Source organism: Melospiza georgiana, chromosome 9, assembly GCF_028018845.1.
Source record: "Melospiza georgiana isolate bMelGeo1 chromosome 9, bMelGeo1.pri, whole genome shotgun sequence".
Lineage (NCBI taxonomy): Eukaryota > Metazoa > Chordata > Aves > Passeriformes > Passerellidae > Melospiza > Melospiza georgiana.
In genome coordinates, this window is record NC_080438.1 from 3628073 (window position 1) to 3643342 (window position 15270).

At 45.9% G+C, this 15270-nt stretch overlaps 1 protein-coding gene across 1 annotated transcript; it reads left to right on the plus strand.

Annotated features, from left to right (window-relative positions):
* Positions 1-7327: 7327 nt before the first annotated feature.
* RNASEL (ribonuclease L) lies at positions 7328-11894 on the plus strand. The gene is made up of 6 exons (XM_058029922.1): positions 7328-8762; positions 9502-9590; positions 10544-10734; positions 10847-10967; positions 11262-11383; positions 11759-11894. The coding sequence occupies exons 1-6, from the start codon at positions 7328-7330 to the stop codon at positions 11892-11894; spliced, it is 2094 nt and encodes a 697-aa protein (XP_057885905.1).
* The last annotated feature ends 3376 nt before the right edge of the window (positions 11895-15270 follow it).

Sequence of the window (15270 nt, forward strand, 5' to 3'; positions counted from 1 at the left end):
GCAGAGCTCTGCCAGCCCCGGGGCAGGCAGCAGGGAGGGAGCAGCTGGATGCCATCCTCTGCAGCTCCCTCTGCAAGGCCTTTGCCTGAACGAGGTGCCAGCGCTCACAGCTGATGAGTGATGTGCTCCCCCTGCCCTGGGCAGGCAGCTGAATGCCAAGGCTGCCAATCCACTCCAGCTGCACTCAAGGATTTGTGCCCTTGGGCTGCCTCGGGAGCTGAGGAAGAATGAGGGGTGATTTTCAAGCTTTCTGCTGCTGCTGGGGTGCCAAGGGCAGTGCTGGGGTCTGCAGCCAATGTAGATTTGTAGAAAATTCTTGAGAGAATGCTCACATGGTGTGCATCTGAATGCAAACCTTGAGATAAAAAAATGCTGATTTAGAAATGCCGGGGAATAGCACAGACGTTGTTAAGAGAGAAATGGAACTAGAAACAAGTTTTAAAGGATGGTTTTGTAAATAAGACTGGATACTTCGGAGAAATAGAGCTATGAAAGATGCATTGTAGTAGGACTTACAAAGGGTAATTTTAGGTGATTTGCTTTAAGGCATTTACAGCATGGTAAAAACAGCAATATAATTAGAGTGCTAATATATTATTATATTATATATTATATACTGTATATTGTATATTTTATGTTATATGTTATATGTTATATATTATATATATATTTATTATAAAAGCCTCAAGGGGGATAAAAGTATTATATATTATGTATAATGTATAATATATAATATATAATATATAATATATAATATATAATATATTATATATTATATATTATATATTATATATTATATATTATATATTATATATTATATATTATATATTATATATTATTAGTATAAAATAATATATATTATTTCTATATAAAATATATTATATATATATGTATTATTATATATTAATACATTAATTATACATATTATATATATATAATGATATATATTAATATATAATTATATAATGCTCTAATATAATAATATATTACTCTAATATATTACTCCTTGGAGACCCTAAAGCTGATAGGCCAAGAAACGCTTATAGTGTATTGTAATTAAGAAATAATTGGCTTCTGATTGTGGTGGTGTGAATTACAACACCTGTATTGTCTCACCCTTCTCATGAGACTGAAAATGGAACAAACCTGCTTGGTGAGGTCCCTGACTGCCTCATTGTTGCCCTCACCTCTCCTTCCCTGCTGGCAAAAATTTCTTTTTTGGTGGCAATGAAGACTGAGCAGCAGTCCAAAAAACTAAAAAATGAATTTAAAAATGGTAAAAATGCTCCAGGAAAGGCATAGATATGGCGGATATGGTTCAGTGCTGGACTTGGCAGTGATGGATGATGGTTGGACTCAATGCCCTTGGAGGTCTTTCCAGACCTCAATGGTTCTGTGAGAAGTGGCTGATGCTCCTCCATGGATAGCATCACCTGCCATCCTTCTGTGGATTATTTTCCAGGGTTGTGTTCCAGCACTGAGAGTCACATGAGCATGACCAAGCACATAAACCCTGGGATATTCCCACTTGGAAATATAATAGGAAAGCACGTGAAGGGAACATGAAGGAAAAAACCCCCTCATCCTACTATTCATAGCTCCTTTAAAAAATGATTTTGCCCTTGGCAGGCAGTTTTTGTTGCCACATTTTGCTCTGTGTCTATTTGTGGCTGCTGGGAGGACAAGGATTCTCGGGAGATGTCCTCTCAGGGGAAGGGATGCAAAAATGGGTGTGAGTCCATCAGAATGGAGGAGAAGGGAGATTTGCTTAGCTGTGCCCTTGATTTCCCTGCTGTCTGTGTCTCAGCAGCTCATCTCCTGAGTCCCTGGGTGTGTGGGGGCAAATAATGGCTCTGCAGATGTACAAATACAGCAGGAACTCCACAACCCAAAGACTATAGAATGGTGATGGTGGAGAGGAGCTCTGTTACTCCTTGGAGAGCCTTTCATTCCCTGGAAACTGCCTGTTGCAAGGACTCAGAGCTCAAATTTATGGCTCTGTGAAAAACAATTTGGATCAGGAAACCACTGGCAGCAAACCTTTCTTCCCTGGATGCAGGCACAGGACACTCCTGCCACAGCCCTGCTGGTTGCAAACACCTCATTCCCACCACCAGGTTTGCATTCCTACCATCCTAGGGATTTTCATCTTGCCACTATAAGATAATAAATGACTTTAATTAAACCAGCAAGCTGAAGAAGGCTGTTGCACTTGGGTGGGTGGGTGATGTGATGTTATTATACTGGCTTATTTTTTATGCATTTTGGCTTTTTTTTTGGATGTCTTTACTGGCTTTGAAGCTGAGATGTGCCCTTGCTCTGGTTGTTTATCTGTTTTGCAGCCTGCAAATGGGTATTTGAACACCAGCAGCTGCAGCCACAGCCCTGGTCAAACTGGGAGAGATTCTTGCTGTGAATTAAAAATGAGATGCAGAGAGGCGTGGGACAGACTGGAGATTGCCCCTGAGCTTTCACAGTCTCTGTCCCTCTGGGGCTGTGTCAAGGCCTCCTGTGGCAGCACAAACACTGCAGAATTCCATGCAGAGACCGTGGGATGTTCCCAGAGCCTGTGGTTGCTGTGGGAAGCAGGATGCCCATTGAGGTACAGGGATGGGACTCCTGCAGAGGCAGAGTTTGGTGAGAGCTGGCATGGAGATGTGAGCAAGGGAGTGGGATATCCACAGAAAACACACACAGGGCTGCACCCAGAGATGGGACCTCTCTTTTAGTCCCATACATCATCCCCACCTTCACTGGGCTCTGCACAATGGCAGTCTCCACAAACAGTTTTTGCAATTATAGAGATGATAACTGAAATTATAATGAGAGCCAAAACGAGATTGCTGACTACAAGCCAAAGACCTTATAATTATCTATTTGCCTTTTAAAAAATATTACCTTGGCCGAGCTTTGCAAAATTCAAATGGCAGAAATGCCAAATTTTAGAGTTATCTACTCTAAAAGCTCTTCCCCAGCCAAACAAAATCCACCCTGCATCCACCCCACCCCTTTTCAGGGCCTTTCCCTGCCCTTGTGCCTGTATCAGGCCATGTCTCCATGTCCAAATGCAGATTCCCAGTTTGTGAATGTGCCCAGGCCCCAGGGAAAGTCAGGGATGATTTGATGGATGCAATTCCAGCCCCATTTCAGATGCCAGCTGCGTCCTGCTGCTGGCACAGTGCAGTGGAGGTGCACAGGCTCTGCTGAGCTCATCTCACCTCACAGGGCAGTGAAGGATGTGGGAACCCAGGGCACCACAGGGAATATTTCTCTGTCTGCTCTGGGCTGCCCTGACACCCAGGGCAGCACTGACTCTGACCCTCATTCATGGAGAAAGTTTCCTAGATTTCAACACAGACTGGAATCCACAAAAGTGTGGAATAGATTATAGAGAGCAGTGCAGGTGTGTCACTGGGTGAGAAATTTAGGGTTTGGGATTTTTAGTGTGCTGTGGATGGAAGCAAGATGGAAGGCACAGGGTGTTGTTCTGGCTTTCTTCTTCATGCTTCTTCTTCCTTCTTCTCCATGCGTTTGGGTGGCATTCTGTAATTGGGCAGGGAAGTCCCCATTGTGGGCTCTGTGGGATCAGTTATTGGGTTAAAAGGGAAAATTATCCAGGTGTCAGTTCTTAATGGGATAGTTTAGTCTTAAAAGACCTTGTACCAAGAGATTGTTGGCCATTTTGTGCCTTCTAATGAAAAGCTGCTGAACTCACAGTAGTGAGACTGTTTTACTGGTAAGAAATAATAAACACCTGAGTCCAAACATGAAATACTATCTCAAGTGCCTTCAACCAAGACACAGAGAAACCCACAACTGGTAGAACCACAAAGGAAACTGGGTGGGACATCCCCAGAGCCTGGGCTCCTCCTGTGTGTTTCCTGCACAGGCTTTCCAGGCAGATAAGGAGGGCCTGGAGGAGCAGGCTGGGTGTTTACACAGAGCTGCCTACCAGGGGCAGGGTGCCAGGGTGATGCCAGGGAGGAACCCACACATCTGCAGCTCAGCAGATGTGGAATTTAGCTGGGTGGAATTTAGCAGCATTCAGTCCCCTCACGTGGATGGACTTGCCAAAAAGGTGAGTGTGAAAAACGCCAATCACTTGTTTTTAAAATGTTAAAAGTTTAAGAATTATAAAATGGTTATAAAAATAGCAATATAATTAGAGTAATAATAATTTGGACAATTTGGATTAGGACAATATGAGACAATAGAAACAAAGAGTTGCAGACAGTCCGGGTACCTCTTTCTGGGCAAAATAAGCCCAAAAAAGGACCCACGTTAACAGAGGATTAACCCTTAAAAGCAACAGCCTGTTGCATATTCATACACCTCATCCATGATGCATAAATTCCATTCAAACACAGGATTCTGTCTGGGCAGTGTCAGCTTCTTCCTCTGAATCCTGACGGCGTCTTCACGGCTGAGTGAGGCGGGAAGAAGTTCATTTCTCCTGACAATGGAGCAATAAATTCCCTTTCTCTGAAAGATTCAGGTGTCCTGTGGCTGCTATCTTAGTGTGAGTGTCCTTTCTTTAAAAAAATATCTTACATATCACAGTTTCTATGTTAACCTTCTGTTACAACCTAAAACTATATTTAACATATATTAACCTAAAAAAAAAAAAAAGTTACTTTCCTGCATGCGCCTCCCCCAGAACCCCAGCACCCTCCTGGCTGGGCCAGCACATATCTGGGAACACCTTGGTGGCTGCTGTGTCATTGTGGGCAGGGCTGGGTGATACATGGGGACACCCAGGCATGGTCAAAAGTCAGTGGGGCGGGGATAGAAATATTTAAACATTTCCGGGAGTGCAGGTCTTGTGACTCTGCTGCTCGGAGGAGGAGGAGGAGGAGGAAGGTGCTCAGCCCCTCTCTTCCTCCTCCCCAGGGTTCTGCTGTCCTGACAGGGGTGAGGAACTTGAGCCCCACTGTGACCAGAGGATGCTGTGCTGCTTTACTGGCCAGGAAAGTAACTTTTTTGGTTTTTTTAATGTGTGGCAAAAGGTATAGAAATTAATACAAGGAAATGAAATGCATTAAAATCAATGAAATACTGTGTTTATTTCTTGAAATTCTTGAAATTCAAGAAACAAACACAGTTTATTTATTTCCTGTTGAGCAGGGAAATAAACCATCCGCAACCCAATCTTTGGCTTTCCTGAGGGTAAATTCATGTAAATTTATACTTTGCTTTTATATCTTAAGACTTCTCTGTCCCTTTCCTGATTTGCTTAGGTAATTTATTTCCATTTCATGCTTGTCAGGCAGTAACTCCTTAAAGTGCTGATCAGAAAATGGGTATTGGAGCCCCACTTTTTCTAGATATCAGATAGATAAAGGCAAATTAAGTCCTTCCTGATCAATCTCCTAACATGGTGAAAAGCTTAGGAGAGGCTTCCTGTCAGGAGAGGTCTCCTCTTGGCCTGTAGAAGCAGGAGGGATTAAGGATTTCTGTCTCAATGCAGGTGTTGGATCAGGGGCAGTCAGGGCTGTGTGTGGCTGCCATCCAAAACTGAAGGGGAATGTCCATCTCCACCTATCACTGATGGCTTATCAGGTAAACTGGGGTGAGTCTGAGGTGATATTTACAGCAAAAGCAGCAGGGACACCTGTGGGAGAGGGGCTGGAGGGAATGTGCTTTCCCCTGAGTTAAATCCTCATCAGCTTCTACCTGTATAAACAGGAACCAAGTTAAAGAGAGCTGCACTTTCAAGAACACCTTGTGCTTAAGCTCAGTGAAAACCATCCTGACCTTGACTAATGGGCTTTATTCTCTCATAAAATACTCTCCTCAAATTAAAAAGAGGGGGGGAAAATGTAGTCAGCACAGCAAATTCTCCAAGTCAGAAAATCTCTAACTGGGAATTCTTATACTGATGTTCTCCCCTCTCTGAAATCATAGGAAAATGTGTGCAGGAGGGGCTGGATTTGAAATGGGTTGGATGAAGGGCAAGCCAGTTCTCTTGAATACAGGAAAATTCAAAAAGCCAAACAAATCAGGATTAGAGGAGAAGCAGGGGTAAAATCCATGTGTGTGGCAGCATGTGGATATTGCTGAAGGAGTAGGAGGCTATAAAGGCACGAGAAAACAATAATTATGCCTCTTCTAGACAACACCTTTAGAGGATTTGGGTCTTTCCCTTCTATTGGCATTGTAGCAGCTCCATGGAGATGGTACTAATGGAAAAGTGGGAGGGAAAGCACTGGTTAAATGGCAAAAATCCAAATTAAATTTAGGTACAAAGACTTTGGTGGAACATATTTGTTTACAATTTCAATGATTCTCCCCAGTCACTCACACACCATCACCTGAGGGGCTGGGGCCAGGCAAGGAAACAAGGGGTCCATGAGTGCTAAAGCTGTGCTTCTCTCCAGGCCTTGGCTCTCCCAGCTGGCACTGGCACTGCTGTCCTCAGCTGCCCCTCTCACAGGACATATGGAGTGTAAATGGTGAGCATTCACAGGCTAATGAAACAATATTTTCTGTTCATTAATCAGGTGAAGACCCCAGAGCCCTCAAAAGCGCCCCCAATGTGTTTGACGGGCCTCGCCTGGCACACGCCCCACTCTGAAAGCACTGAGCACTGCACCTCTCCCATCCTTCAGGAGATGCACTGCATCCTTCAGATCCTTCAGAGAGCACTGCACCTCTCCCTCCTTCTGGTGGTGAACCCAGAGCCCTCCCTGTGACCATCACACCTCTCCCATCCTTTTGGTGGTGAACCCAGAGCCCTCCCTGTGACCATCACACCTCTCCCATCCTTCTGGTGGTGAACACAGAACCCTCCCTCTGACCATCACATCTCTCCCATCCTTTTGGTGGTGAACACAGAGCCCTCTCTCTGACCATCACACCTCTCCCACCCTTCAGGTGGTGAACACAGAGCCCTCCCTCTGACCATCGCACCTCTCCATCCTTCTGGTGGTGAACCCAGAGCCCTCCCTGTGACCATCTTACCTCTCCCATCCTTCTGGTGGTCAACCCAGAGCCCTCCCTGTGATCATCACACCTCTCCCATCCTTTTGGTGGTGAACCCAGAGCCCTCCCTGTGACCATCACACCTCTCCCATCCTTCAGGTGGTGAACCCAGAGCCCTCCCTGTGACCATCACACCTCTCCCATCCTTCAGGTGGTGAACCCAGAGCCCTCCCTGTGACCATCACACCTCTCCATCCTGCTGGTGGTGAACACAGAGCCCTCTCTCTGACCATCACACCTCTCCATCCTTCAGGTGGTGAACCCAGAGCCCTCCCTCTGCGCCTCTCCATCCTTCTGTGGAGCCCTGGGTTCTGGTGGTGAACCCAGAGCCCTCCCACTGACTACCATGGAGCCCCCAGCTCACAACCAGGAGACCTCCACCCTTCCCAGAACGAAGACAGCAGAAGTCCTTAACTCAGAGCTGAATGATGCTGTGTACAGCAAGAACAAAGCAGCTGTGCTGGAGCTGCTGGAGCGGGGGGCAGATGTGAATTCCAAGGTGGGCAGTGGCTGGACACCCCTGCAGACCGCAGTGAGGATCGATGAGGAGGAGCTGGTCCGGCTTCTGCTGGCCAGGGGAGCCTCTGTGCATGCCAGGAAGGACAATGGGGGCACAGCCTTTACTGAGGCAGGGATTGCAGGGAACGTGGAGGTCCTGGAGCTCCTCCTGGAGCATGGCTCAGACATCCACGAGCAGGACATCAACGGCTTCACAGCCTTCATGGAGGCTGCGTGGTACGGGAGGGAGGAAGCCTTGAGGTTCCTCTACAGCAGAGGGGCAAAGGTGAATTTGAGGAGGGAGCCCAGCCAGGAGAAAGCCAAGCTGCACAAAGGAGGGGCCACAGCGCTGATGGACGCTTGCAGGGAGCGCCACTTCTCAGCTGTGAAAATCCTGGTCCAGGAGATGGGGGCTGATGTGAACATCCGTGACAACAGAGACAGGAATGCCCTGATCCATGCCCTAAAGGAGGGTTCAGGCAAAAGAAAGCACGTGTCACCTGTGCCCATAGTTCATTTCCTGCTGGAGCACGGTGTGGATGTGAAGAGCAAAGATGAATGTGGGAAAACTGCCCTCATCCTGGCTGTTGAAATGGAGAGCCCGGAGCTGGTGACAGCTTTGCTGGAGAAGGATGAGATAGATATTGATGATGCAGATGAGGAAGGCAACACAGCCCTGATGGTGGCTGTGGAGAAAGATGACCGCAGAATAGCAAAGTTGTTGTGTGAAAAGGGAGCGAGGACGGATCGTGGGAATCTGATTGCAGTTGCCAGAAGGAATCGTTCTCGCAGCATGGAAAATCTTCTTCATGAGCACAGGGTCAGGTTTGTTCCAGAAACCCCCAGAGCATGGGAGCCACACAGCAAACGCTGGAGGGATCAGCTGAAAAGCCTCGATCAAATGTATCGCCCCATGATTGGCAAACTGAAGACATTTCCATACATCCAGCAGAAAATTCAGGATGGCATCTACCTCGGGCTCCATGGGGGGACAGAGGTGGCAGTGCAAATAACTCGCAGTGCAGAGGGTGACAGAGAGAAAGAGTTCCTTGAGAAATGTTCTCACAGCGAACATCTACTGAAGCTCTTCCAGTCTGAGAAGGAAAAAGGCTGCATGTACTTGTGCTTCCCACTCTGGGAGAAAAACCTCCAGGAGCACCTGCAGGACCCTGAGGGTCAGAAGGATTACAAAGCTGCTCTGAAGACCATCTTCCAGGCACTGAGAGAGCTACACTCCCTTGGGTTTGCTCACCAGGATCTACAACCCGGGAACTTCGTAATAGGTTACGTTTTGATTTCCTTATACTTTCATTTTGCTTTCTTTATGTTTTCATTTTGCTCTCCCTGAAGTTTAGAGAAGAAGGTGCCTCACAGCTGTCTGTAAAAGTAGAGATGTCTTTGTGCTGAATGGGGTGGCTTTAGATCTCTGTGGTGCTGTTCACAGGGGTCCCAGGATGAGGGAAGAGAGAAGAATCTTGACTCCATGTTTCAGAAGGCTGATTTATTATTTTATGATGTATATTATATTAAAATATACTAAAAGAAGAGAAGAAAGGATTTCATCAGAAGGCTTGAAAGGAAAGGAATGGAATGATAATAAAATCTTGTGACTGACCTGAGTCTGAGCCAGCTGGACTGTGATTGGCCATGAATTAAAAACAACCACATGAGACCAATCACAGATCCATCTGTTGTATTCCACAGCAGCAGATAACCATTGTTTACATTTTGTTCCTGAGGCCTCTCAGCTTCTCAGGAGAAAAGATCCTAATGAGAGGATTTTTTCATAAAATATGTCTGTGACAGATCTGCTCTTTAAATAAGTACAGATAGGTTCACAGAGAGAACAAGCTTACACATCCCATTAGCTCTGCCCACCGCTCCAGGGCTCTGCAGGCAGACCAACCCATCACAGGTGCCTCCAGAGAACTGTGTTTTAAAGAAGGGGCCATCCAGAAGTCAGCAATGGACCATATGAAGTTTTCCACCTTTATTTGCTAACAATTTCTCTTATTTCCCCAGATTTAGGTGGCAAAATTTACTTGGCGGACTTTGGTAATAGAAGAAGGTCGATTGAAGGCCAAGAAGAACTTGTAAAGTCAGATCTACAGGTAAGTTCTCTGTGAACCTACCTGTGGCTTAAAATGTTGGGTGCTCTGTAGCTGTGGGTCCTAGGGAAAGGCTTTTTGAATTTCCAGCTAGAAAATGTTTTTGATTTGTGGGGAAATTGGTGTAGTGACAGGTGTTGCATAAGAGGGATGTTGGTTTGGATGCCCATCTCCTCTGTCCTGGTGCACACAGCTTCGAGGTTTGTGTTGGGTGTGTTGAGTCTTAACTTCTTTTTGCCAGGGTCAGGATTAAATGCATATAGATGGTATTTCTTGTTGGGACTCAGATGTTCAGTAGTTCTTATCTATATTGCAGTCTCACAAACCCTGAGTTCTAGAGCACTTCACTCTAACGAACTAAAAATGGAGCCATGTTTCTCTCGGTCTACAAGGCCTTTTAAGGATAAACTGTCCAATTGAGAAATAACACCTAAATTATTTTTACTTTTAACCCAATGACCCAACCCATTTTAATTATTTTTACTTTTACCCAAACCACCTGTAGCCCGCAACATGGACTTTTTTCTCCAATTACACAAAACCACCCAAACCCATGGAGAAGAAGGTGAAGAAGAAGGACCAGCCTCTGCCCTAAAACCTCCATCTTGCTTTATATTTATTACTATAGTCTAAACCCTTAAACTCTAAGTTTTCCACCATGTGATATTACACACTTTTAATCAAACTACACACCCATAATCTCAGTTTTATCATTCAATTTTGGAAGCCTTCTCCATGGCTTCAGGTGAAACGCAGTGTTCTTTTGGGGGTCAGTGCCTTTCAGCACAGAAAGGGTAATGAGATGGGATAAAAGTCTAAAATTCTCAGTGACCAGGGTTCCAACAGGTGTGTATTTTATACTTCTGAGCCCCTGCAGGGTTTGGGGATATGAGTCCTCTTCCATAGGGCTGGAGGCTGGGTGCCAGTGGCACGGGAGCAGTGATGTCTCTTTGCAGGCCCTGGGCAGGCTCGTGCTCTACATTTTAACAGGGGGTAGGAAAACCCTCCAGCAAGTTGGAATTGAGGATTTGGCTCCCAATTCCCCAGATTACACAGAGGCTCTGGACCTGGTACAAAGCCTGTCCTCTCCTGATGAACGAGGCTTGGAAGGGTTGAGCAAACATCCCTATTTCTGGAGCATTCAGAGGTAAGGCCTGGGAGTACAAAGGAGGTGGAATTTTGCTGTGGGAATTGCCTGTAGTGCTGGGAAATCCCACTGGGAGATCCCACTGCAGCTAATGAAGCTTCTCATCCCACAGCAGGTTCAACTTCCTGAAGAGTATATGGAATAAAATCAAAGATGACCAAAACAAAAAAAGTATTTTTCAAGATCCTAATGTCACTAAGAAAGCTTTTCCTTATCCACAGTGGACCGAAACGGTAATTCTCTTGAATTTGGGTTGGTATCAGGCTTGAGCTGCACATTCAGGCAGAAGATTTTCTAAGTGTTTAAAAACTTGAAAAAGTAGCCCCACACAAAATACAGACAGCTGGAAATAACAATTCAGTCGAATTGTTTTGCATGTAGTCAGAGGATGTTGATACTAAAGGGAGCTCTGCTAACTGGGGTGATAAAAGGGGTTGATCATTCTCAAATTGGCTGGCAAATCTTCGAAGTCTATTGGGTTTTGTGGGGTGTGAAAGGCAGGGAATAATCTGTGTGCTTTCTTTCAGATTGACAAAGATATTTTACATGCCATGGAAAAACCCAGGAATGCAAAACCTACCAAATACAGAAATAATGTCACCCAACTGCTGAGGCTCATGAGAAACATGGATGAACATAAAGATGAAAAGTAAGTGTTCTCATCCTTGCCCCTGCCATCGAGTCAGAGAATATCCTGAGTTGGAGAGGACCCTCAAGGATCACCAAGTCCTGTCTTTGCCCAGGACAAGCCCAAGTATCCCCACCACGTGCTTGAGAGATCTACCCAAGATGAAAGTGAAAGACAGATGGAGGTGTTGGAGCATTAGCCAAAAAATAAAAATAAAAAAAAAGAAAAAAGAAAAAAGGAAAAAAGGATTGAGGAGTAGAAAAGTTGCAGCTCTGGGATTTCTAGGAAACCTCTCCAAGTTATCAGAAAGTGTCTCTGGAATGGCTTTTTTTTCTGCAAGGGCATCCTCCCCTTGGACAGGCTTTAAAAACCCTGTTTGCTTTTGCTCTCTTTCAGGATCACCAACAAAATAGGAGACTATGCTGAGTATTTCCTGGAGGTTTTCCCAGAACTCACCATGTATGTGTACAACAGCTTACGGCAGAACCCCAGGTACAGCCACCTCGCAGACTTCCAGGAGCCTCCTCCATAGCATGGCACTGCCTCCTGGCCCATGTCTGATCCGCCATCACTCCTTTTTTTTCTTATTTATTCACCTCAAAAAGAGCTGAAGAGGTGCGTAAGGAGATGGAATAAAGCACATCCAGGGACAGAGTATGGAGGACTTGAATTAGGAAAAATTCCAAAGAGTCTGGTCTAACAACCACGAGCTTTGGATGCTGTGATTTGCACTGTGATTGTATGTTGCTTATGGAAATATTTTTCAGGTGTTGAAAAGGTTGGTTTTTGTGGGTTTTTTTTGTGTTTCTTTGTTTTTTTTAGTGTTTTTTTGTTGTTGGTTTTTTGTTTTGGTTTTTTTTCGGTGTGGTTTTGTTTGTTTGTTTGTGGTTTTTTTGTTTGGTGGTTTGTTCATTTTTGGGCAGGCTTTTTGTTTGCTTGTTTTGTTTTTTTTCTTTGTTGGTTTGGTTTCTTTGTTTTTTGGGGCACTTTTTTGTTTGTTTGTTTTTTTGTTTTTTGTGGGGTTTTTTCCCAAACTCCGATCATTGATCTTTCAATGACCCCATGCAGAAACAAACTTGAAATAAACTCAAATAAAAAACCGACTCTACGCTCCTTTAGGAACGAGGTTCCCCCATCCCCTCTGCACATGAAGAGAGGTTCTGCAGCACTGTCAAACCACCAGTGCTGCATCAGTGCTCCTGCCTTGGAGCAAAGGTCCTTCTGAGGGTCCCTGGAACCTCTTGAATACATCATGAAAGTTTGACTACACAGCTGTTGATGAGAAAATGCAACCTGGAGAACGCTGGCTCCTCTTGCACCAATATTTTTGGGTTTTTTACCCTTCCTCCCTGTTATTTTTTTTTTTGTTTTCTTGCTCATTGTGTGTTTCTCATGCCCAGAAGGCAGGAGGACACCCCGAGATGGGTGCCCAGGTCTCAGCAGTGGGGGGAGCAGGGGGCTATGGGGTGCCCTGGGCCATGGCAGCATTTCTGCTCTTGCATGAAGAGAGGTGAGGCCACAGGCTGGGCTCCTCCAGCCTCCTGTAAAATGCCACATTTCCTGCTTTCTGTGACCTTTGCGACTTCTACCATCACTGTGCTGTTCCAGTGAAGGGCTGGGTCAGGATAAGCGTATGAGCATAAGGCACTTACCTTAATGGTGAGAAATTAGCGAGTTTTCTATTATGACTTCTTTTTGTCATTCTCATCTACAAAATATGCTGTGTTTAAAAGAGATCCATACAAATATTTCAATGACATGCTTTAATCATCACTGCTTATTGTCCCATTGTGAAGAAATAATGTCAGGGCTCTGTTTGGATCAGCATTTTCCCTTGTGGGAAAATCTACTTTTTATTTTGGTCCTACGTAGAATCCATCCCAACTGAAACCCTTCAAGAACAGCACCTGAGCTATATTTTAAGGGATATGGTGATTCCATTGCTGTCCCCATGTCATTGAGGGGAGAATTCTGCTGTGGCAGGTGCAAAAGGGCACCCTGGCTGGGGAGGCACTAGGAGCTGGCACAAGATTTTGTTGTTCTGCTGTTACGCAACAGGCAGCCTCAAAACAGAGCAGTGACTAAACCCAGCCAGGCTGTGATTTATCTCTCTGGGGTGATCTGGCTGCTGGGAAGAATTTCCAGGGATTGCTCCTGTGCTCTGTTTTGGTGTCAGAGAAGAGAGCTGATCCATGCACTGATGCTCCTGGAGCATCAGTGACACAGCTTTCCTGAAGAAGCTTCTTGAAAAACACACCTCGGTGGCACAGACACATCTGTGCTCACACTGGATCATTTCAGCTCTTCCTGTAGGGTTCCAAAGAGAGCTTTATTGAGCTTTTTCATCATAAGAGTCCACAAATGAAGAGCAACTCAAAAGATGGAAAGCAGGAGTTTATATTGGGATTTTGAGGGGTGGGGCAGAACACCAGGGCCAATGGGATGAGGGCACAGGATTGGAAGGGCCAATGGGATACATTAAATCTGCATATCACAGCAAGGCATGCTGGGAGAAGCCTTTTTCCTCACCCTGACAAAGTGGTTGTAGTTTGAAGGGTTTTTGGTCCAGAGGTGGTTGTGGATTTTTTACACACATCAACCCATGGGAGGGATGGATGCAGGACTGGGAGCAAAGCTGTTGGGCTCCTTCTCCAGGCAGCACTGACAGAACCACAGCACACAGCCTCAAGCTGCACCAAGGGAAATACAGGCTGGATATTGCAGAAAGGGTGATAAAGCTCTGGAATGGCTGCCCAGGGAGGTGGTGGAGTCCCCATCCCTGGGTGTGTTTAACAAAGCCTGGATGTGGCACTGGGTGCCAGGGTTTAGTTGAGGTGCTGGGGCTGGGTTGGATTTGATGACCTTGGAGGTTTTTTCCAGCTCATTAATTCTGTGAATTCTGTGAAAAACACCAGGCTGCCTCTCCCAGGAGGATGGGCCAGTGAGACACCAGGCAGGATGGAAACTGCTGGGCAGTGCTGCAGCTGGTGGTGTGGCAATGTCTGGGGCACAGCCCAAGGATGGACGTGTCCTGAGGAGCTGGGGGCAGAACCAGCTGCCAAAATTAGTGCTGTGGTCTGTCCCACCATCAATGGCCATCTGAGAGGTGCTGCCTTTGCCTCAGGGGTGTGATTTGACCCCGCACACTCCATTGCCCTGCCGTCCTGCCTGCATTTGCTGTGCCTCTGCCTTTCTCCTCTGCTGGGGCTCCCCAGGACAGCTGGCTGAGCCCAGCGAGGGGCTCAGGTGCTGCCTGTCCTGGCTCTGGCATGCTGAGGATGCACATGCTTGTGTGCACAGGGATGCTCCCAGCTCCCCGTGGCTCATCTGCTGCTCTGAGAAGCAAACCCACAAAGCAGCTCGCAGAACAGAGGCAGCGCAGTGAAGGCTGCTCTTAGGATTTGGTTTTGCTGTGCTGAGCTTCAGGCACATCTGTGAGGCCTTAGAGAGCCTGGGGCTCAGCTGAGCTTGGTGAAAAGCTCACAAAAACACAGCAAGGTTTTGGGGCTGGAAGCTTTCAGGGCAAAAATCAACTTCCAGCACAGCAGTTCTGAGAGTCGGTCACATTTTGTGTTGTAGGAATGGTATCAGCTTCCCAGGCCCTTCAGTTAAATAAATGTTCTTGGGTTTGGGTATTTTTGATCCTCCAGAGGCAAAGTGTTGATAATCAGAACTGATAAGTATGAAACATGTTGTCCTCTGCCTTCAAATGCACCTGGTGTTATTCCCAGGATGGATTCTTCTAGGATCTGGGATTAAAAAGTGGATAAAAATAGCTCAAAATGACAAAGCTGAGAGCTTGCCTCTGACAAACTGATAAAGGTTGTGGTCTTTTCTTCCCGAGGTCCAAAGAATATGTGTGGTTTCTGCAGCTTCCTGGTGACTTGGCAAAGTCACCTTGACTCAGT